General features: G+C 43.5%; 1 protein-coding gene across 6 annotated transcripts in view; it reads left to right on the forward strand.

Annotated features, from left to right (window-relative positions):
- The window catches only part of FZD3 (frizzled class receptor 3), a 46260-nt gene that overhangs the window by 18027 nt on the left and 4462 nt on the right, over nt 1–23771 (forward strand). For all 6 annotated transcript variants that reach the window (XM_086875529.1, XM_086875533.1, XM_086875534.1 and 3 more), the window contains 4 exons: nt 5912–6108; nt 7131–8148; nt 22391–22539; nt 23332–23565. In XM_086875529.1, coding sequence (XP_086731655.1) covers nt 5912–6108; nt 7131–8148; nt 22391–22539; nt 23332–23565 — 1598 coding nt within the window. The remainder of the gene's footprint in view (nt 1–5911; nt 6109–7130; nt 8149–22390; nt 22540–23331; nt 23566–23771) is intronic.

A 23771-nucleotide genomic window follows, 5' to 3' on the forward strand; every position in this document is an offset into this window, starting at 1 on the left:
TTGGGCTTGAATGTCAAAATTCAGGGAACAGGAGCCTTCTGCTGCCATCCCAGTGGAAAACAGGGGAACTGTGATGTTAAACACCCTTGGACATCCTGCTCCATCAGCTGGGTACGTGAAGGAGCAGAATAAAACAGAAAAAAATGTAAATTCTCTTCAGTGGGAGTGCTCAGCGTTTCCTGCGTTTGGAAATTCAGCTCGTCTGGGTGCATTCTGCAGGGTTTTGGTGTTGTGTGTTATGTGGCAGACGCTGCCACCCTGCATTCTTAAAGCTGTAAAAATGAAATGGGGAGGTGAATACAAATTTTCCATCCCATTTGTGACTTACAGAAATCCCTTTTTTTGTTGTTTTGAGCACTGAAGAACCTGATCTGGCTGTGGATTCCATCCAGTCAGTGTCAAATCCTCTAACAAATCCCACCAAATGCTTTTCCTCCTTTGTTCAGCAAGTGAAATTTTTGAGCAGCAAAGGAGGAAAAGGAGAAGGAAGAAGAAAAGGAGAAAGAGGTTGTTGTTTTTCCACTTCTCACTATGGGTCTCCTTCCCCTCCCCACGGTGACAGCAGCGCTGGAGCTTTTCCCAGCAGGCCTGGAAGCCGTGATCACACTCCCACTGGGAATGTCATCCTTGCAGGAGATGGGAATGTGTCATTTCTATGAAAAACAGGATTTTGATGAGATTTACAGCTCCTGCCCTCAAGTCTCTTCCTTGCCCAGGCAAAGTGTTTTTTTATTTAACAGTATCTAAAATGCAGTCCAGGGGATGGTGGGTTTATTGGTGGGTTTATTTCCCTGATAACATCCCTCTGGAATTCTCCCAAGCCCATCACAGCAGGCACATGGAGAGGAAGGAAAAATCCCAAACCCTCTCAGCTGCCACCACCCCAACGCTCCCTGCAAATGGAAACGGTTTCCAGGACCACCCACCTGCATCCCCCCATTCCCAAAAAAACACCCACATCCAGGGAAAGTGCAGACTGACAGATGGATGCCGTCTTCCAGAGGAACTTTGGAATTCAGAATGCAGCAGGAGATGAAAAAATCCAAAGAGAAAAGATCCAAAAAAGAACGAGAGCAGATGGCTTTGCTTCCCAAACCTACGGGCAGATATTAACGCCATTCTCTGCCTTTTAGCTACTCCCATCTTTATCCCCCTTTGTTTTTTTCCCTGCAGAAATTAACCTTGAAATTAACCTTCTTGGCTAAGAAAAGAAAGCTTGGGATGGTTTTATTTATGGGCAGGTAAAATAATTTGCCTCGGGTTTTAAGGTGAATAACAGGGTGAGTGCCTAGTTCAGGCTATTGCATGGAAAAAACATCATTGGAACCCGCAGAAATTACTTGTCTTTTTTTATTGTTGGAGTTTCTTAAACAAATATTTAAATGCAGACATTTCTTTTTAGTGCTAAGGTAAAAACAATCTGATTATTTTTTCCCTTCTCAGCCCCTAAAGCAGTGCAGTGTCAGTCTATTCCTCATTGCAATGAGGAATCAATCATCAAATTATGAGATGTGGGATATTGAAAAGCTGTGGGGTTCATACAAATCATGGGGAATAGCTAATTCCAATATTGCTGAAGGGGAAAAACTCAACAGGCAGCCAGAGCTGTGCCCTGTTTGGCTTTTCATAGGTGTAGCACTGTGAGAAACCAGAAATAAATCCAAAAATAAAAGTACACCTCAGTTTTTCATACGTGTAGCACTGCGAGAAACCAGAAATAACTGCAAAAATTAAAGTTACACCTCAGTTTCTCAATGGGGAAGTAGGTGGTGAGGTAAGGCGGGATGTGCTTTGTGCCAGGAATTCTCGCTGAACGTGTCTTGGCACCGAGCACTGGGAGCAGGCTTGGGCAAAATCACCTTTTGCCTTCAGAAAAGGGAATAAAGGCTCTGCAGTGCCAGAGTCACATGAAATCGGGTGAGCTGGGTGGATTCCAGGAGAAACAAACTCACTCCTGCACACCTGGCTGCCATCCCCTTTGATTTCATGGCATGATCCAGCCAAAATGGGTGGGAAAAAGTAGAAATGGCCCTGATTTCCTGCCAAGTTCATGCCCCAAATCCCTGATTTTTGCTCTGCCGTGAACATTCCCTGATTTTCTTCAGGAAGCAGAGCTGGGTTGAGGCAGGGCCCTGTTTTATTCCAGCAGCTCTTTGGCTCAGGTGCGAACCTGCAGCAAACCCTTCCTCACCACGAGCTGCAGGATCCAGTGAATCCACAGAGGTTCACGGATGGAAAATAAATTTTCAGAGTTTCGAGGAAAATTCTGCTCCTCAGAGAAGCAGGCTGAAGGTGCTCGGTGGGAGCAGGAGCTGTCTGAAGACTTAAATCCAAACCAGTCCAGCTCTCCAGAGAGCCTGGAAGGCTTTGGGACACAATTCCCGATTTTTTTCCTTAATGAACAGGAGCTCCATCAAAGGCTGGGAGATTGAGGACAAAGAGCAGCTGATGTGGCTGCTCCAGCCGGGATGTGCCCGGAGGCAGCTGCTTCCACCCGGGAATTGCAACAGCAATTGAGAATCATCGCATCACTCTCTTCCCAGGAGCCTGGGGGGAGAAAAGTTCCCTCCTTCCCTCTCTGAGTTGATGAGGATGCTTCCTGTTTAGTTCTCTGATCAAAGAATAGAATGTATAAATAAACACAATGGGGAAAGATCATCCAAGTAATTTGGTTTGAATCTTACCAAGTCACTTCCCGAATGACAGCCAAATGTCGGTATAAAATAAAATAATTTGGTTTATAATTTGGTTTATTATCTCCTGGTGCTATGAGGTCTCAAATTGGAGCTCTGTTCCGCGGTGTGTTTATGATTTGAGTTACTGCTCTTGCTTTGCAACCAAAAGTGAGGATTTGTTAAGAAAATTATTTGGAATGGGGGAAAATCTTCTCATTCCTCCTGTCCTTTGATTTTCATCCCCTGGAGGATGGAAGTTGGCGGTCGGAACGAGATGATCTTTAAGGTCCCTTCACAGAACACCTGAGAGGCAAAGCGGAGGACAAGGAGAGTTCCTCTCTTCCTAAACATTTCTCTCTTCCTTCTCTTGGCTTTTCCAAGACTTGGCCTGAATCACTGAAGTCAGTTTGGCTGCCACGCCTCCTCTTGCCCTTGTCCTCTTCCTTTTTTCCTGCTGGAGTTGTTCACCGAGCGTTTTTCTGAAGCACATCCCATCTAACAGAGAGCCTTTTGTTCCGCTCGATGTCATAACTTGCACTGCTTCCTTGGGCAAGAGCATGAAAAGAGTCTTTTAATCTCCCCGTGTTTATTTTTTAATAGGGAACACCATAATCAGTAGGTGGAGGTGACTTTTCATCTCAGGAGCTGCGAGGGGGGAAGGAAATTTGGAGATCATTTTTTGGGGCGCTTACAGAGGGAGCTGCCCACGGGCACAAACGCTGGATCAGAGCGAGTGAGTTTCTTTTTCTGTGTTATCAGGAGTTGTTGTAGGGATTTTGTTTTTTTCTTCTGTTCTCCAGCTCTGCCTCTTCATGATTTTAAAGCTCACGGGATCATTTAGGCTGGAAAAGATCTTTGGGATCATCGAGTCCAACCTGTGGCCGACCCTCATCACCAGAGTTGAGTGTTGTTTCCTTGGACACCTCCGGGGATGGGGACTCCAAACCTCCCTGGGCAGCCCCTTCCCACGTTTAACAGCTTTTCCATGAGGAAATTCCCTGGGGTGTCCAGCCAGAAGCTCCCCTGGCACAGCTTGAGTCCGTTCCCTCCTGTCCTGCCCCTTCACCTGCAGCTGTGTTTGCGCACCTCGAGGTGCTCCAAGGTCTCTTCTCAGCCTCTGCAGCTCCGCCAAAACCAAACAGATCTTTCAATGAGGGAAAAACAGCAGGAAAAGAGGAAATTTGGGAACATCTTTTCCAAGAGAGGGGTGTATCCGGTGAAGGGAGGGGGGAAAATAGTCAGAACTTGAGATTTAGTGAAATTTAATGAATTTTGTGAAAACTTGCAGTGGTGGGAGGCAAAACTTTGGGATTGGGGTAGGCATGAGAACAGGAACTGTTTTCTGTAAAGTTTTACCTTAATATTCTGATTTTCAATGCTTTTTGAAAAGAAGGGAAGTTGAACTCTTACCAGAATAAAAGTGGAGTTCTTATTTTTCCCTTTCCATCAGGTAAAAACTTTTTACCTCCAGCTTTTCCAGGCAGGTGTTGTAACTCCCTGGAATCAAATTCTTGGATCCATGTGGTCAAACAATGGCTTTAACTCTGCTGTAGACAATATGCTCACAAATAAATTTATAAATAAAAATAAATCTGCCAAACAGAAGAAATTCTTTGAGTAACGTGAGCCTGTAAATGTAAATATTTCCCAACTGCTGCTGCCTCTTTCCTGGTTGATAACTCCAGGGAGGCTCATCCTGCTCTTCCTGCAAGTTATTGCTGAATTTCATGGGATGTTTGAGAAATTAAGGGAATTTTATCAACTTGATAAATAATAATGATTTTTTTTAAAAAAAAACCAACAATATTAAAATCATGGTTGTGTCTTCTATTCCCAAAATTAACCCTTTGTAGAGGGAAGGAGACTTCTGGGAAGGATTGGAAGAGTAAAGAGGTGGTGAGGGAGAAGTGAAATTTTTCCTTATAATTCCCAGTATTTGCTATTTTGTGGTCACGGAAAATTACCTACTTTTTCCAGTTAGATCAGTTCTTTTCTGTCGTTTTTTGGGGGAAAAAAATGCTGAATTGGTTTAAAAAAATTGCAGCTTGAGAATGTAATCTTTCTGCAGCTCCTCTTCAGCCTCACTTGTAACACGATTTAGGATTTATATGTATTTATACATAGCAGGTTCATTTGTGCCTCAGCTATCGCACTGCAAATTCCAAGGATTAGAATTCCCGCTCCTTAATCCTGCTGGGCTGTGGAGGAAACCCTGGTGTCCAAATAATGGATTTTTCCTAAAAATCTGTGTAGAACAAAGCTATTGATTGAAGCCACTGTCACCTTTTCCCTTTGAGCTGTGATTTGAAATATAAATCAGGAGAAGAAGTGGCTCGTGGAGGTGTTTTTACAGTCCAGGGTTTGTTTTATTCCAGAATTGGAAGTCCTAATGTATTCCAGTATTCCCTAATTCCGCTCTCACAGGAATATCATCGATCTTGATGATATCCAAAGAGATTGTGAGGCTTTGGATGGCGGTGGGTCCCACAGAGATTTGGGATAAAACATTGATTAATTCTTGGAGAGTTTTAAGGAGAAACCACAAAAACCAAGAGCAGAATGAACCCCTCACTGGACAATAACGCGGATTATCACGTGCACCAGCTTCTTCTGAGACATAAATCCCTGTCCTCTTTATTTTTCCATCCTTATCCTTCAGGAATACTCCAGACCAGCTGTATTTGCCTAACTCTGATCGATTTTCTCTCAGAGCTTCCAAGGAGCGTTGCTCTCATTGATACCCAAACCTGTTATAAAGCACCACGGGAGCACGAGGCGCCGCTTATTTATTCTCTTTTATTTTTTCAGGTTTTGATTTCGCGGTGCTTTCTGATGCTCAGGCAAGAAATGACATCTTGGCTGTGCCTTCAGTGTGGTCGCAGCCCTGGAAGTTCTGTGGGAATTTAAAGAGCTGGGATAACGCGTGGGCTGGGAATGTTTTCCTTCCACGGATACCTCTTCTTGAGAGAACTGAAATCCACCCTCAGGGCAGTTTACCCATCTAATTCCCACTGATTTTAATGCAGATGGAGGACATAAATATCCCTTGGGAACATTTTCGTTGTCCCCATACTCACCTGTCCTCCTAAAACCCCTGAGTTCTGTCCTGATGATCATTTCTCCCAGCAGCCAGAAGATCGCGGTTGCAATGAGACAAAAATGAAATATCCCACAAAAAACCACTGCTTGCAGCTATCAAATTCTCTTTTATTTTTTTTTTTTTTCCTTTGTGCCAGCCCTTCCACCCCATGGTGAACCTGGAATGCTCCCGGGATTTCCGTCCCTTCCTGTGCGCCCTGTACGCCCCGGTGTGCATGGAGTACGGGCGGGTGACGCTGCCCTGCCGCCGCCTCTGCCAGCGCGCCCACAGCGAGTGCTCCAAGCTCATGGAGATGTTCGGGGTCTCCTGGCCCGAGGATATGGAGTGCACCAGGTGAGAAAATACCTCTTGGTTTTTTGGTTTTTTTATTTTATTTTATTCCAGGGTAAAATTTTACTCCCATCCAGGATGTTCTACGTATAAAAAAACGTGTTTGAAACGTTTTCCGTCACGAGGGTTTCCTGAGGTGGGAGGTGAGTTCCTATTTCTGCCCAGGGGATCAGCTGAAAATTGTCTGGGTTTGATGAGGGTGAGATCTCAAAGCTGTTTGCAGAGCATGTGACCCTCGCTGAGCTGCAAACAGCTTTACATTGCACAAATAAATTTATGGAAAATCGATCCAGTGGTGTTCCAAGCTGTTCGAGACAGAATATGCACGAGAGTAAAAAGTGGTATCTTCCTGCTTTGTTGTTTTTTATAAATGGCTCCAATGGTTAATGGAACTGAGGAGCACAAAAAAGAGGAAATAATTTACAGTTGGATTGGAGAGAATGAAAAACAATTAAAATTGTTTTAGTTAAATAGGTCAGAGGATGTTTCTGGGTTACAGGGGTTGCTCCAATCTCTCCTTCGAAACTCCAGCAGTCCTCAGCCTCCAGTCATAACTTTATTTACACAAATATCACCATCATAATTCTATTTATTAATGCTGGTGTCAACCACACAAATATCTTGATCATAATTCCATTTATAAAAACTGGCGTTGCTAGTTGGAATTTTGGTGTCACCTCCTGTCTGAGGGCAGCGACTGCAGGTCCCTAGGAAAGGCTTTAAAATGTTTTTAAAATCCTGCTGCCGTGGGCTTGAATTCACAGATTTCCTGGGATGGATTTTGCATCCTTTCCTTCCTTCTTAAAGCCCAAACAGGCTCCTCATTTGTTTTATTTTTAAACTAATTTTATATAGCTTCAAACTTATAATTTTATATACTACAAACTAGTGCAGAATTTCATGGATTCCCCGTGTTTTGGGTTGTCTGCTTTTGCTCCAGTTGGTTTTCCTGAAGTCACACCTAGAAATGAGGTTACCAGTCCTTGTAAACTGTGAGCACATCCCTCGTAAATGCCTCTTTTCAGGTTCCCAGATTGCGACGAGCCCTATCCCCGCCTGGTTGACCTCAACCTGGCCGGCGAGCCCACGGAGGAGGCCCCGATGGCCGTCCAGCGGGATTACGGCTTTTGGTGTCCTCGGGAGCTGAAAATCGACCCGGACCTGGGTTACTCCTTCCTCAGGGTCCGGGACTGCTCCCCTCCTTGCCCCAACATGTACTTCCGCCGGGAGGAGCTGTCCTTCGCCCGCTACTTCATCGGCGTCATCTCCATCGTCTGCCTCTCGGCCACCTTGTTCACCTTCCTGACCTTCCTCATCGACGTCACGCGCTTCCGCTACCCGGAGAGGCCCATCATCTTCTACGCCGTCTGCTACATGATGGTGTCCCTCATCTTCTTCATCGGCTTCCTGCTGGAGGACCGGGTGGCCTGCAACGCCTCCAGCCCCTCCCAGTACAAGGCGTCCACGGTGACCCAGGGCTCCCACAACAAGGCCTGCACCATGCTCTTCATGGTGCTTTACTTCTTCACCATGGCCGGCAGCGTCTGGTGGGTCATCCTCACCATCACCTGGTTCCTGGCCGCCGTGCCCAAGTGGGGCAGCGAGGCCATCGAGAAGAAGGCCCTGCTCTTCCACGCCAGCGCCTGGGGCATCCCGGGCACCCTCACCATCATCCTGCTGGCCATGAACAAAATCGAGGGCGACAACATCAGCGGCGTGTGCTTCGTCGGCCTCTACGACGTGGACGCGCTGAGGTACTTCGTGCTGGCGCCCCTCTGCCTCTACGTGGTGGTGGGAGTCTCCCTGCTGCTGGCTGGAATCATCTCCCTCAACCGCGTCCGCATCGAGATCCCGCTGGAGAAGGAGAACCAGGACAAGCTGGTGAAGTTCATGATCCGCATCGGCGTGTTCAGCGTGCTGTACCTCGTGCCCCTGCTGGTGGTGATCGGCTGCTACTTCTACGAGCAGGCCTACCGGGGCGTGTGGGAGACCACCTGGATCCAGGAGCGCTGCCGGGAGTACCACATCCCCTGTCCCTACCAGGTGAGCAGCACCTCCCAAATCTACACCCACCACCCTTCTCCTCCTGTCTCGTGCAGGGCTGGGCTGCAAATGTGTCCTGAGAACTGCTGGCACTAGGGGATGTCAGTCTTGCTCATACTCCTAGAGGGTGAATGAATTTTTCAATGTTATTTCAATATTATTTCAATATTTTCGATATTTTTCAGTATTAAGATTCCTTTTATATTCCGAGTATTTAATGTAGGCATGGCCACAGAGCCTCACCTACTGTCGTTCTCCAAGTGTTATCCCACGAGCAAATAGAAAGATTTTATTTTACAAAACACTGACCTATGGACTCTGTAGTCTTATAAATTCAATTTTTAATATTTAAAGTCCCAGAAATTACCAAAGCACAAAGAAATTACTGAGAACAAAGGGAACGTAGAAAATTTGGATTTGTTTGGGGGGGAAAATGAATTCTCTGTGCCCTCCCTGTGGGGAAAGGGTGAAGGTGGTGGACATGATGATGGTGGATTTGAAGCAGTGGAATCACTTGGGATTTGAGCTGATTTGGGCTGGTTCCAGGGACCTTTTGGGTCTCTTTCCAGTCAAAGGAGATGTTGGGGGTGGAGTTTTCCCTCCTTGGACTGGGGTTTGTCACAGGTGGAAGTGCTGGTCACACAGAGATGTTGTGTCCTTGGAGATGGTGCCCTTCCCTCTGGGAACCTCCCCCCAGGCCTCAGGAAGGGCCCTGTGCCCCATCCCCAGCAGAAAAGTCTCCTGCTGGAGCAGCTGAAGGGCTGCAGGGAGCAGCCCTTGGGGGCAGCGGCCGATGAAACCAAAACATCGAATTCCCCACCACGGGGGGATTGTGAGAGCCCCAAGGCAGGAGGGGGCTGTGGCTGCCCTTTGCTCCTGGCCTGCTGGGGCTGAGCAGCCTGGGGGGGTCTAGAGAGGGTTTGTGGGGTGGGTGGGTGGGAAAAGCTTCCTCAGAAGGGGAAGAAATTCCTGCAGGAGGTGTGGAAGCTGAGCTGCGTGGCTGGGGAAGAGTTACTTGTCGTTCCTTGCTCAAAGCGCTGCTGTTCCTACTAAAAAAAATTATTGGGATAATGCCTTAGGGTGTTGTTGGGAAATCAAAAGCTCCCATCAGCTGCTTGGTGATTTTTCCTGGAGTTTCTGGGCTGTGTGACACCTCCAAGGGATGTAAAGATGTTGTTTTAAACCATCCTCAAGACCGGGGCTTGATGAGTTTATTTTCGGTCGTTGGGAGTTTTGGTGTTGAAACCGAGTTGTCATCAGGATGCTTTTTGTAATTCTTGTTCATCTTTTTGGGTTCTGGGGCTTGAATGGCCTGGAGGTTTTGGGGCTTTGATGGCCTGGAGGTTTGGTGCTCATTTTGTGCCAGGAACATCTGTATAAAATCCGACTTGAAGCGTCTTCTGATGAAAACCAGAGCTTGCAGCTCATCAGCTTTGGGGGTTTTTTTCCAAGAAATTGAGACTTATCTGCTCAGTTTAATTGAGTTATCACAGGAACAGAAGCCTCTAAGAGCCCAAAGATCAACCCCTCCACTGGTTTATTCAGATGCAGTTGAAAAGAAAGGATTTTAGGGATTAATTGCTTGCTTTTGGGCCAGAATGGCATTCCTTAGATATTTTCTGGAACTTATTTTAAAGGAACTTTATTTCCAGAGGGTTTCACAGCAAACCTCTATTTTACAGCTGCACGCAGAGGGACATTTAAAAATTAACATTTTGGGCTCTGAAGCATTTAAAACACCAGCTGAGTCATCAAAGCTCATATTTTAATGCAATAAAATATCACTTAAAGGTTTGGCTTAGGCCGGATAATAATCCTTTTATTACCTTTTAACCCTTTCTGGTTTGGGTTTTTTTTTTTTATTTCTCTTGAAGGTTTTATTATGGTGGGAGCATTTTTATGGCAGCAGATCTCTGGCAGTGGGTGTGTGCAGTTCCTTTGGCTTAATTGAGTCTTCACTGCTGCGGGTTTTCATCCGTTCAAACCGGCTGATGCTTCAAAACAAAGAGAAAAAATAAAAAAGAGCGACACGTGGCTTTCTCTTGATTCATTCCCAACACCCACCGCGTGCCAATCAAAATTTAAAGATCCATAAAAATCACGAGGGTTTTGGGGAGGCAAAATTTCCAGCAAAAAACTTGTTTTAAACCTCGAAACCGAGGGCGGGAATGATGAGAAAAACGTAGGAAAACGCTCCCGAAATCGCTGGCAAACCGTTTCCATAACGGCCCAGCGGGAGTGAAAAGAACAATAATGGTTTCATTCACATCAAATTGGGTTGAAGGACCTGCAGACCCCAGGGAGTGTTAGAGGGGTTGTTTGTTGGGCTTTTTTTTTCTTTTCTTTTAACCCATCCATTTATATTTTTTCTCCCTCAAACTAAACACACTTCCCATATTAAACAATCCAGATTTATAACTGAAACAGATTCCCAAAGCTGTGGGGGGGAAAATGATTTTATCCTTAGCTCTTGCTGGTGAAATATATCCTTAAATTAGGGGGAAATGTGGAGTTTTGTGGGGAATATCCCTCAGTGGTGAAATAAGAACCTGTTTTTACAAAGCTTTAATGTTATTTAATTAACTTCCAATGTTTCTGGCTTGTGGCAGTCAGGGGTTTTTTCCCAACACCAGCAAATCCGAGGTTAAGAAAAAAAATAATCCATTGGGGCGTGACATCATCTTGGCCATGGGAGATGATGCCACAGGAATTCCTTCTGGAAAATTCCCTGTGAGGGGGGTGGGAATCTGCAGCTGCTCCTGGTGGGAGGGTCGGTGCTGTGCCGCGGATTCTCCTGCCTGCTCCACAGCCAGGCTGGGGTTCCGATAAAAAACAGAAACCGTGTTTATTTGGCTGCCTAAAAACCAGAAATATTCCCAAAACTTGGAATATTCCCCGAGTGGAGAAAGCCACAAGATCCCTTTATGTGGGAAATCACCCACTCTGATTCCTGGCGTGGCCTGGGTTTGGATTCTCCTGGGTTTTTTTGGCAAATCTGGGAGGCATCCGTTGCTTTCCTTGTGAAATAAAATCTTCTTTACCCCAAGGCAGGGGATCCATGTCCCAGTTTTCCCTCTCCTCGTGGACAGGGACAGAAGGAATTTGTGCTGCCCTGTCCTGCGCTCTGTGCTCCAAAATCTGGGAGAGAGCAGGAAAGGAAATCTCTGCTCACGCTGGCCTAGAGCTGTCCTGACCCTTCCACTTCCCTTTTTACCAAGGTTGGGACATTTTTCTTTTTCTGGAGGGGGAAACAGTGCCTTTGGAATCTGCTTTGTGCACAGGAATACTCAACCAAGGAGCTGAATTTTGAATTTTGGGTCCATGAAATGAACCCAACGCCGCCTCACGGCTCCCAGGGCGGAGCCTCGAGAGAATTTCACCGTTCTCGATAATAAATTCTTGGTGCTGGTTTGGTTTGTTTAATCCTTCCCCAGTGTTCAGCTCTCAGAGTTTATCCCTTTCCTCTCTCATTTGCAATTCCTTCCCAGATGCTGATGGAATGGGACATCCTGTGGGAGTTAAATCAGATCCAGGTGCAGTGGGATAAAATTTTGGGCTGCAAAAGGACAAAATGGCCCCAGGTTGATGGGGAGGGTCAGGTTGGATTTTAGGAAAAGCTTCCACTCAGCTTTTAAATTCCTGTTGCCATAAAAGCTGTGATTTCCTTTCCATCTGACCCCAGAAGTAAAGGCAGAGGTGAAAAGGGAATAAAAAAAGCAACTTTGAAGTTCATTTATCTGCTGTTCCACATCCTTGTCCTGCATTTATCCTGGTTTATTCCTTGCAAGGAGAGTGATGGAGTTTTATTCCTCTTGGAATTACAAAGAAAATCAAAACTGGGCCCCAGTGACCTGCCCCAGTCTGTGGATAAAGGTCCCAAAACTGGGATGAATTTGGCTAAAAAGTGAAATAGAGACTCAGTAAAGACTGTCCCCAAAGCTCCTTGTAATGTACATTTCTCTTGTGAAAAGCAGGAGTTCAAAAGTCAAGAAAAATCTCATTTCCTGCAAAGTGAAGGAAGTTTTAAGTTTAATTTATCTCAAGTCCAAACCTAAAGAGACTCCACGAGTGCTTCAGAGGCAGACTCAGCACTGAGCTGCTGGGAGAGGCTTCAAATTTGGATACTAAAGAGATAAAAAAAGGCAAATAAAACATTTCAAAGACATTTGCAGCTGTACTGGGAGTCCTTGGGAGGAGGAACTGAGCAGGAGGAATTTGTCATCTCTTTCAGGAGCTCACATTGGTTCCCACTGGGTATTTTTATTTTGGGATTTTTTGCTGCAAAATTCCGGGGAAATTTCTTGGGGGAAAAAGGGGTGGGAAAAGTGGGGGGAGGGTTTGCAGTTAATCCCCTTCAAAAATCAGAATAAACTCTTTGAAATTCACTTTCTCCATCCTGACCAGCCTTGGCTGAATCTTTATAACCCTTCCAGAAAGAAAATGAGAGTTTCTTTGCCCATTTTTTGAGGATTGAATGTCAATAAGATGGAAATTCCCAGAATTTGGGAATCCCATTAGGGTTTCCCCTAATAAATAGGGGACACAATAAATAAATAAATAGGGAATAAAGATTATTTCACTTTGCTGCTGATAGGGAGGAGTTTTTCTGCAGGAATGATGAGCACAACTCTTATAAAAGTAATTTTCACCGAGTTCTTTGAGGCAGTTCTTGTGCTTATCTCTAAATCTTTTCCTTCTGATCTCCTCTTTAAAAAAAATTAAAACTGCCTTGGCATTTTGAAGAATTTAATTATTCTGAGCTGTAAAATGATGTCATAGCAAATATCTTTCTTATCAGCAAATAGACAATCTCATTTTTTTCACTTTTTTTTTGGTTTTCGTCTCCTGTCTCATTCCAAGTCCAGGCCCCAGCCTTGCTGTGGGATAAAATTAAAATAAAAAAAAAAAAAAATAAAATGTGGGGTTAAAATTAAATTTTACTGGAGTTTCACTCCACTCACTCCCATCCCTGGCTGGTGAGGCACAAAGGGAATAAAAGTACAAACTTAGCGGTTTATTCCTGTTAATATTGAGATTTTAACACAAATTTTAATGTTTTATCTGGCAACATTGGACCAATGGGTTTTAATACTGGGATTAAAATATTAATAAGATTAAAATCCTGTCACCTGCTGGAAATTTTGCCTCAAGAATTCAGCAGTTTGCTCATCTCCCATTTTTCCAAATGCACTTTTTGGAGCTGATAACGTTTAATTTTTAATTTTACTGTCCATTTTCAAGATCCTTTTAGATGTGGCATCCCTGCCCATGGCTCAGAGCGACCTGGGGTGGTGGGGATGAGCTTTAAGTCATTTCCAAACCAAATAATTCTCTGGTTCTGTGGACCAAAATTAACATTTTTTGTGTGTGACAAAAACCTCTTCGTTGCAGGCTCTTTTGGCTCATTAACATCCCCAAAATTGCTTTGTTTTGCATCAGGGGCAACATTTCCAAGTTTCATTCCTCCTTAGCATGGCTTTTTCCTTCCCTCTGCTGAATATCCTGGCTCCTGGAGCTCGTTTTAACTAAAACTGGGCTGAAACAAAAGAAACACCAAGAAGAGCCGGCAAGAATTAATCCCTGACACGCAGAGCCCGTGGCTTTGCAGTGCTCCTCGAGTCGGGATGGAACTTCTCCAGTTTTGGGAAGAAAATTCCATTTTTTCCCCCATTTCTTTCCATTTTTTTCACCCATTTTTTCCATTTTCCCCCAATTTTTTTCCATTTTTTTCCCACAAATTTCCCCCTTTTTTTTTCAGGTTTTCCCCCATTTTTTCCCCCATTTTCCCCCCCATTTTTTCCCCCATTTTCCCCCCCATTTTTCCCCAATTTTTTCAATTTTCCCCCCATTTTTTCCTTTTTTTCTCCATTTTCTCCATTTTTATCCTCATTTTCTCCCTCCATTTTTTTCAGTTTTTCCCCCATTTTCTCCTGAATTTTTTCAATTTTTTCCCCCCATTTTTCCCCCAATTATTTCCCCCATTTTTCCCCTCATTTTTCCATTTTTTGCTCCATTTTTTTCAATTTTTTCCCCATTTATTTCCATTTTCCCCCATTTTTCCCCCTTTTTTCCCCCAATTTTTCCCCCCATTTTTCCCCTCATTTTTCCATTTTTTCCCCATTTTTTTCCCCATTTTTTTCAATTTTTTCCCCATTTATTTCCATTTTCCCCCCATTTTTCCCCCTTTTTTCCCCCTTTTTTTCAATTTTTTCCCCCATTTTTTCCATTTTCCCCCATTTTCCCCCCATTTTTTCCCTCATTTTTTCCATTTTCCCCCCATTTTTTTAATTTCCCCCACCTTTTTCCCCCATTTTTTTCCATTTTTCCCCATTTTTTTAAATTTTTCCCCCCCCATTTTTCCCCAATTTTTTCCAATTTCCCCCCAATTTTTTCCATTTTTTCCCCCATTTTTTCCCCCATTTTTTCCATTTTTCCCCCCATTTCTCTCCCCCATTTTCCCCCCATTTTTTTTTCCATTTTTCCCCCATTTCTCCCCCCATTTCCCCACTCTGGGGAGCGTTCCCGCTGTTTTTTTGCCATTTTGCCACGAGAGTCTTTGCCAGGAAATCTCAGCCCCGTTCCCACCAAAGGGAATCCACAAATTCAGGGCTGTCCCTAAATCCCAAATTTCCCTCCCTCTTCTTCCTTCCTTATTCTTGTTTAGAATTCCTCTCAGGAGAGGTAATGGATTTATTGAAATCTGCCCTAAGGAGTTGTTTCTTGTTGGATGTAATTATTCCATCTTTAAAATAAAAAACCAAACCCAAAAACCAAAACAAAGGTGGAGATAAAACCAGATTTTCCATATTAATCACGAGAGATGCAGCAAATCTGAATTAGGAGTTTCATTCACAAACAAAATGGAATTTAGAACAGCAAAAATACACAGAATTTCTCCTGGTGGTCAGGGAAAAAAAAAACATATTCAAGGAGCAGCATTGAATCTTGAATTTTGGTTATTTTCCCACTGACTCTTTAATTGTGATTTAATTGTGATTTAATTGTGATTAAAACAGCAGGAGAAGCTGAGTGAAGTTGTTCTTTACCCTCAGAACTGAATGTGATGGGAAATCCATCCCCCAAAAACCAGATTTGTCCTTTTTTTGTTTAAATAAATTAAAGGAAATAGCTTAGGATTCACATTCAGAAATTTTCATTATTTATTTATTTATTTATTTATTTATTAAAGTAATTAAATTAATGTTTATTTATTTATTTTTATTATTATAAATTCAGGGTTTTTTATTTTTCTTTTTTAAAAATTTTTTGTGGTTTATGTATTTTTTTTCTTTTGAATAGCACTTCTGAATTCTATATACAACCCGAATTATTTAAAAATATCTGTTATCCTCAAAAATGAGCAAGATTGGGGTCTATTTCTCGTTTTCAGCAGTGTGAAGCAAAACTGATAAGCCTCAAAAACTGATAAGAAATGCCCAAACTGATAAGAAATATCAAAATTGATGAGCTGTGTCCGAATCAGGGTAATGCTTTGGCCAACTTATGTTTTACTTATTGTGTTTAAATTTTGGGAATTTTCTCATTTTTGCATTATTTCATAGTTTTGCATTATTAACAACCCAACTTTAATGAATGAAAACACTCAATTTCTCCACCTGAAGCAGTTTTTCAGAGGGAACTGAGAGGAATTCTAAGTAGAAATAAGTAATTATTAATAACAAGAGTAATTAATGACTCTTGATGGAATAACCCTGACACCAAATTATTTTTCAAAGACTCAAGGATGTGTTTTTTTAGGCACTTACAAAGTTAAAATTCTTGGGAAAAACGGATTTTAGATGGGTTTGGCACGGTGAGGTGAACCTGGGCTATCACTTAAATTCCAGGGTCGATGTTTCCCCCACAAGAGCTGTTCCACGTGACGATGGTGATTTTATAAACTTTTATTCCGTCTTTTATTAATCATTTATTTTTATCTTGGATTCTTTTGTGAAGCTGTTACCGGCCCGAGTCTTGCTGAGCAGCCAGCTCGGTGTCGTGGTTCGATGAAAGAAAAGCAAGATTTAAACAATAATTCACTTTACAGTAAAGTAAAAAATAATAAAAATAAATAAAAAATTAATAAAAATTACTAAAATATTAATAAAATAATAAAAATTGATTAAAAATTAATAAAATAATAAAATTAATAAGATAAAAAATTAATAAATATTCATTACAATTAATAAAATAATAAAAATTAATAAAATTTAATAAGAATTAAAATAAATTAGAATAATAAAAATAATAAAAATTAATTAATAAAGTAATAAAATAATTAAAATTAATAAGATAATGAAATTAATAAAGATTCATTACAATTAATAAAATAATAAAAATTAATAAAATTTAATAAGAATTAAAATAAATTAAAATAATACAAATAATAAAAATAAAAAAATAATAAAAATTAATAAAAATAATGAAAATAATGAAAAATAGTAAAAATTAATAAAAATTAATAAAAATAAAAATAACAATTATAGAAATAATAAACATAATGAAAATTAATAAAAATTTAAAAATTAATAAATATAAAAATAAATTAAAATAATAAAAATAATAAAGTAATAAAGATAATATGAATAATAAATTAATAAAAATAATGAAAATAATAAAAATAATAAAATCATAAAAATAACAAAAATAAAATAAAAATAATAAAAATTAATAAAAATTAAAAATAAAAAATAATAAAATGTAATGAAATGTAATAATAAAATAATAAAAAATAATAAAAGAATAATTTACTTCACAGTGACAAATCTTGCTGCATTTGACTGGAAAATTGCGAGTGCAATCCTGAACCTCAGAGTGCCAACAGTGATGGAAACGCTTTTGAAAGCGAGGCCGCTGGGTCGGATTCCCTTCGGCCTTTCCCCTCGCTCTTCCCATTTACAACAAAAGCACGGGTTAATTTGAATTTCATCGCTTTTTATCCTGAGGGAAATATCAAATGATTCAAATGATGGGCGTTCTTGCCCCAGAGGAGGGGGACAGGTGTTGTGTTTGGGTTTTTTCTCGTTAATTTGTGGTTTCACGCGTTTCGGCGGGAAGAGGCCTCCGGTGCCTGTCAGGGAAAAGCAGCTGTGATTGATCATTCGGGGGCAGGAGGGGAGAACATTCCGGAATTGGTTCTCTAAGCGCTGAAATGAGCGGCGTGCCCGCGGAGCAGCCTTGCTTTTCCCTGGAGGAATCTGGAAATTGATGTTTTGAACCTCCTTTCTCAGCGCCTGCCCCGCTGCGTGTTCCGTGAGGGAAGCGACGCCTCCGAACCTCGCTGAGGATTCTTGGATTCGCTGAGGGGAAAACTTCTCTGTTGGGTGCTTTTGGACCAGCCCAGCAGATGGGAGGGGGAAAATGAGCTACAAAAATACCTTTATTTCATCTGTGATCTTTGTATCTGACAGAACTTGCCGGGCCGGGCCTCGCTGCTCGCGGGATGTGTCTGAGCAGCTCCGAGCGCGGCGCAGGGCCCACGACCCAAATCCTGCATCTCCTTGCCTGTTTTCCTTGGCAGCTGGATGGCTCTGAGAGCCTGGATCCACAGGGAAATCCTTCCCTGGGATGGAATTCCCAAGGAATTTGTGGCTGCCCCATCCCTACAAGTGTCCAAGGCTGGGTTGGAGCAGCCTGGGATAGTGGGAGGTGTCGGGGCTGGAGCTGAAATGAGCTTTCAGGTCCTTTTCAGCCCAAACCGTTCTGAAACTCCATGGAATTGCCAAATTCTCATGTTCCTGGAGCGCACAAACCCCTCATACAGCCCCAGGAACGCGATCAGGTCTGAGGGAAAACAGAGAATCACCACCAGAATTCTCTTCCCTCTGGGAAAAGTTCTCATCTCTGAAGGACACGGCCCCAGGGCCTTCCACTCCCTGCGTCCCTGACACAGAAAAGCAGCTCCTGGCGTTCAGAACAAGCAGCTTTTTATCTAAAAAGGAGGACATTATCCCACTTTTTTAAGGCCCAGAGGAGATCTGTCTCTGGATTTGATCTTTCCAGCGTGGAGGTTCAGAGGTTCAGAAACGTTAAGAGGGGTCTGGCCACAGAGCCAAGTGGAAACAGAAGAAATGATGGAATTAAATCCCTTAGTAGATGTTCCCAGTCATTGTTTCAGCTGGTAACAGGAATGTAGACACTAAAATTTGGTTTAAGAGAGGATTTTTTCCCTCTCTGGCTGCATCAGCAGTGGAATTCACTCTCTGATCCTGAGGGATCACGGTTCTGATGGCATTCCCACATGCCCATCTCTGACAAAAAACCTGATAATTGTGATTTCATCTCCAAAACGCTGCTCAGGCTCTGATTTCAGATGCATTTGGAATTCTGCTGGTGCTTCACCACCCGGAGTTCTTGCAGAGCAGGGCTGGGAGGTTAAGCCAGTGCAGGGGAATCGCTCTGATGAGTAAATCATTGATGGGGGGATGAGGAAACCCCACATTTCTACAGGATAACAGAGGGATGTGGCATTTTCCTTAATAAAAATTAATTCCAGCGCATCAATAAAAGGCTGCAACCCAAAAATGTAGCAATGCCTTCAGCACACACCTTGCTAAAATACCCTTGAACCTTTAATTGTAGCTTCAATGCCATGTGTTTATCAGCACCAGCAAGAACAGACCCAATTTCTTTATAAAATGGTTTGGGTTGGAAGTTTATTCAGGTATAAATATAAATAGAGTCAGGTTGTGCGCAAAGAAATTCGCTTTTAAACGCAAAGATATTTCTTTGTAACCTGAATTTTCAAAAAGCACGGATGGAAAGTGCATCAGGGACTTTGTTCCATAAATTCAGACATCTCCAGAGTGTCTCATTTATTGGTTGTTCCCTGCTTCATCTCTCTCCAAGAAAATAAATTGAAACCAGGGATCCTGTCCAATTCTCACTTTTTAAAAGTGGTTCTGATGTTCTTTCAAGGTCACATTCCCCATCAGAGAGAATTTATTATAAATAAATTTATATCTATATGTATAAATATAATATATTTATATAATTTATTATAAATAAGGACCATTTATATCTATATGTATAAATATAATATATTTATATAATTTACTATAATTATTAAGGACCCTCAGATCATGATCACAGGTGCTTTTGGAAAATATTTTGCATTTTGGCTGAGGTGGAGTTTGAATATTCCAGGTGAATGCATCATTTCATGCGTGGTGAATAAATCTTTAAAGTTATATTTTGGACTCTTCCTAAATTGCTGGGCAGTAAAAAAGTCAAAGTTTTGATGATGAACACGAGTGAGTTTTTGCCTAATTTTGCTGTTTTTAAAACCAGTCTCTGTCCCAGGATTTTGGGGTTGGAGGAGCCCCACTTTGGGCTCAAACACCAGTTTTTTTTTTTAGCCCAGTTAAACCTGGAAGACTCATTTCAAGTTTCATTTTTCCGGTGTTAATTATTATAAATGTTGTTAATTATTATAAATCCCTCATACCTGCAGATTAATACCGTTTCAAACAGGTGCAGTCACTTAGTGTTAATGTGAGTTTAATGGGTGTTACTCCCTCAATTGGCTGCTTTGAGGCTTAATTCAGAGAAAAGCGTGTAATGATGTTTAATAACTCACTTTGCCAAAGAGCAGGACGTGCTTCCTTTCGCCTGAAAGATACATTTGAATGTATTTATTTTAATTTTTTTTTCTCTTGGAATTATTTGTAGCACTCAGCAGGAGCAGGTCGAGCCAGGAGTTTTGCTGTTGAGTGATTTATTGTAATATCTTGGTGGAATTAATACAGTGAGCAGCTGAGAGCTTCAGCAGTAGAATTGATGTGGTTTATTCTTGATGAAATATTCAAAATTAAATTCCCTTCAGGCCAGAAGTTCTGCCAGGGGAGACCTGGCCCCCGTGGACAGACATTAAATGTAAATATAAAGAATTCAATATAAAAAATGCACCTGGATGTCACCTTCATTAAGAAATGATGAATTTCACCACTTACTCCACTTAGCGCCAGCTGAAATAATAAGGTAAAATAATAATAAGGATTTTTTTATTGAGTAATCATTAATATTCTGGGATAATAATTCTGGGTGGAATCTCAGAGCTGTTCTGAAGGTCCAGGGGTGTCCAGGACCTTTCAGCACCCGTGGTTTTCCTGGATGGAAAGAGGTGGATGGAGAACTCCTAACGAACATCTCCTAATTACTCTCATTACATTTCAGCACTTTTATTTTCCATCTCTGGTGGTGACAGGACTGAAAATGTGCAATAATACAGAATATTAAACCGAGGATTGCTGGATTTCTGGATTAAACCACTGGAAACTGTGTTGCCCCTCAGCAATAATTGGAATATTCTGGAATATCCCGGGGTGGGGGCCTGTTTCTGGCCAGTCCCCCTGACACAGGGCACGATTTGACTTTGGATTTTTCAATTTGGGGCTCTGGACGTTGTTCTAGGAGGTTGTACCCGTGTTTTTACATCAATACAGGGTCAGAGGGGAGCTCTGATTGTCTCTGCCAACCTCTGTCCCACACTGGCGACACTCAGAACGTCCCTGTGTCCCCTCAATTCCTCCTGGGAGCCTTTCCAGAATCCTGCTCTCCTGAGGATGGAATTCCTCCATGGCTGGCATGGTATTTCTTTCCTGTTGCTCAGATTAAACACTTCAAAGTGTTTTTTTCCTCCACATTTTGGTGTTCAGCCATGCTTTTTCTCACACCTTTGAGTCCCTCTGGGCCACAGCAGCTTCTTGCAAGGGAGGGCTGGCTGTTCCCTACGAATTCCCAGAGTATTCCAGCCTCACCCTCACCTCACAGAGCACCAGCAGCTTCTCCAGCAGCTTCTGGGATGTTGGAAAGATTCCATGGGCCACAGTCCTGGAGCCATCCGCGGGTCCTCCTTCTCCCTTTGTGCACCGAGTTTGTTTCTGCTGGGATCAGGACGGATCTGCTGCTCGTCCTCCGCCTTCCCTCCTGTCCTCAGCCCTCATCTCCTGAGAAAATAAAATATTTCAAGGTGGTTTGGAAACCTCCCTCAGCCGTGACAAAAAGCTCAGGGAGGCTCCTGCTAAAGGCCAAGTGGTTTTGTGGCCAGCAGGTGTCTGAGCTCATGGAATCACAGTGAATTGGGGAGAGACCAAAACTCATCCAGTTCCAGCCCCAACACCTCCCACTGTCCCAGGCTGCTCCCAGTCCCATCCAGCCCAGCCTTGGACACCTCCAGGGATCCAGGGACAGCCACAGCTTCTCTGGGAATTCCATCCCAGCCCCTCACCACCCTCACAGACAGGAATTCCTTCCCAAAATCCCACCCAAATCCCCCCTTTTCCACTTCAGAGCCATTCCCTGTGTCCTGTCCCTCCATCCCTTGTCCCCAGTCCCTCTCCAGCTCTCCTGGAGCCCCTTTAGGCTCTGGAAGGGGCTCTGAGCTCTCCCTGGATCCTTCTCTTCCCCAGGTGAGCACCCCCAGCTCTCCCAGCCTTTATCCCAGTTCTCCCAGTCGCTGGAATTGTTGGAATTCCGGAGTCACACAAACGCTGACAGAGGACTTGTCACCACCACGAGTTTCTTCCTTCCCTCCCCAGCTTGGTGGCCTCGTTCAGGTTTGCTCTGGAAGTTCTCTCTCCCCAAAGGTTCAGTTTCTGAGCCGGGTTATCGATTCCAGAAAGGCCCTGGGTGTTTGTTTTGGACCTTCCTGGAAAGAAAACCTCTGTCTTCTTTGCCGAACAAACCCTTGGTGTATAAAAACGTTTGGAAAAACAGATCTTGTGAGCGTTTTCCACTTCCAGATCTCCCTGGAGAGAGAAGTTTTTGCAGGGTTGATAAGAACCAGGCACCTGCACCTGGCCAGAGCCTTGAATTCCCCAGGGAGGGAGACAGGGAATCCCTCCAGGGAATGAAGGATCAGCGTTGCCCATCCATGAAGCTTCCCCTGGCATTTTTCCCAAGAGCAGCCGCAGCAGCACCTGGTCCTGTATGTGTTAATCCCATCAAAGGAGCGACTCTTTCTGATTCGCAGACTAGAAAATATTTCACGGTTATTCAGGGCACGGACAAAAGACCAGAAATACAAATAAAGGCCAGGACCTCACAGCAGTTGAGCCTTTTGTCTGAGGCAGCGCTGGGCCCTGCAGCGCTCCCGGTCACGCTCCGAGGAGCCGGGAACAAAGGAATCCTGACCGTGTTTGCTTTGGCTCCAGGCAGGGAGGGGTGATTTAAATTCAAAAACGAGCGGTGAGCCAGGATGGGTCCTAGAATCTTCCTTTTGTCTCTTTTTCTCTCTCTCCAGGTCACCCAGATGAGCCGTCCAGATCTGATTTTGTTCCTCATGAAGTACCTGATGGCCTTGGTGGTCGGGATCCCCTCGGTGTTCTGGGTGGGAAGCAAGAAGACCTGTTTTGAGTGGGCCAGCTTCTTCCACGGGCGCAGGAAAAAAGAGTGAGTACGGATAATTACAGATAAACCCTTCCCTTGCTGTCCTGGGAGAGAGTTTGGGCTGGTTTTAATGGAGACAAAGGCAGCAGTGGGTGGAAAAATCACTTTTCAGAATGGAGCAAGGAATGACAAGACAGGCAACAGCTCAAAAAATTCCTCATTTCTCCCTAATTATTCTTTGTTCCCAGAATCAAATCTACATTTGTCTTCAGTTTGTTTTTAACAAGAATTAAGCATCAAATAAACACTGCAACTACTCTGCCTCTCACTGAGAGGTGGAATGGAAGCGTTTTATTTATAAATGTGCATCCAGCCGACTGAATCAGAGCTCTAAATTGAAATTAAACGCAGGTTCCTCTCACCGTGGTTGCAGCTGAAAGGATTTGTCTCTGCTTTTAGTCTTCCTTATGCATTGGTGCTGAAGAGAGGTTTGATAAAGTGACAGCAAGAATTTCTTGGAGCTTCCGTAAGGCTGAAATTAATTTAGATTAAGGTTGGCATCAATTAAGAGACAATCCGTGTGATTTCGTGGTAGCCACGGGTAGATTTCCAAATAAATATTGTCCTTTAAGATGATTTAAAGCAGATCCACAAAGGCAGGAACGTTTTGGTGACTCCTTTGGTGCATCCTTCAAGGGCTCAACTGGGCTGGAATAACCAGACAGGGAGGTGCTCCAGAACCGGGCAAACGGGGACGTTAGGCCGTAAATAACGCTCTGGTTTGCCAAGCCTTGTTCTGTTTGTGATCATTCCCTGCCGCGGTAATTAACGCTAATTGCTCCAACAACCGCTCAGAGTCGTCAACGAGAGCCGCCAGGTGCTGCAAGAGCCGGACTTCGCGCAGTCGCTGCTGAGGGACCCCAACACCCCCATCATCCGCAAGTCCAGGGGCACCTCCACCCAGGGCACCTCCACGCACGCCTCGTCCACCCAGCTGGCCGTGATGGATGACCAGAGGAGCAAGGCCGGCAGCGTCCACAGCAAAGTCAGCAGCTACCACGGCAGCCTGCACCGCTCGCGGGACGGACGGTACGCGCGGCCCCGAAACTGCGCCGTTACGGGTGGGAAGGGACCTTAGAGATCATCTCATTCCATCTTCCACCCTCACAGGTTGCTCCAAGCCCCCTCCAACCTGTCCTCAAACGATTCCACAACCTCACTGGGCAAATCTTGTGCAGGAGGTGGGACAGGCCCCTTCCAGCCAGACGTGTGGCTGTAATTCTGCTGAAACTGGG

Source organism: Cyanistes caeruleus, chromosome 2 (genome assembly GCF_971803275.1).
Source record: "Cyanistes caeruleus chromosome 2, bCyaCae1.hap1.1, whole genome shotgun sequence".
Lineage (NCBI taxonomy): Eukaryota > Metazoa > Chordata > Aves > Passeriformes > Paridae > Cyanistes > Cyanistes caeruleus.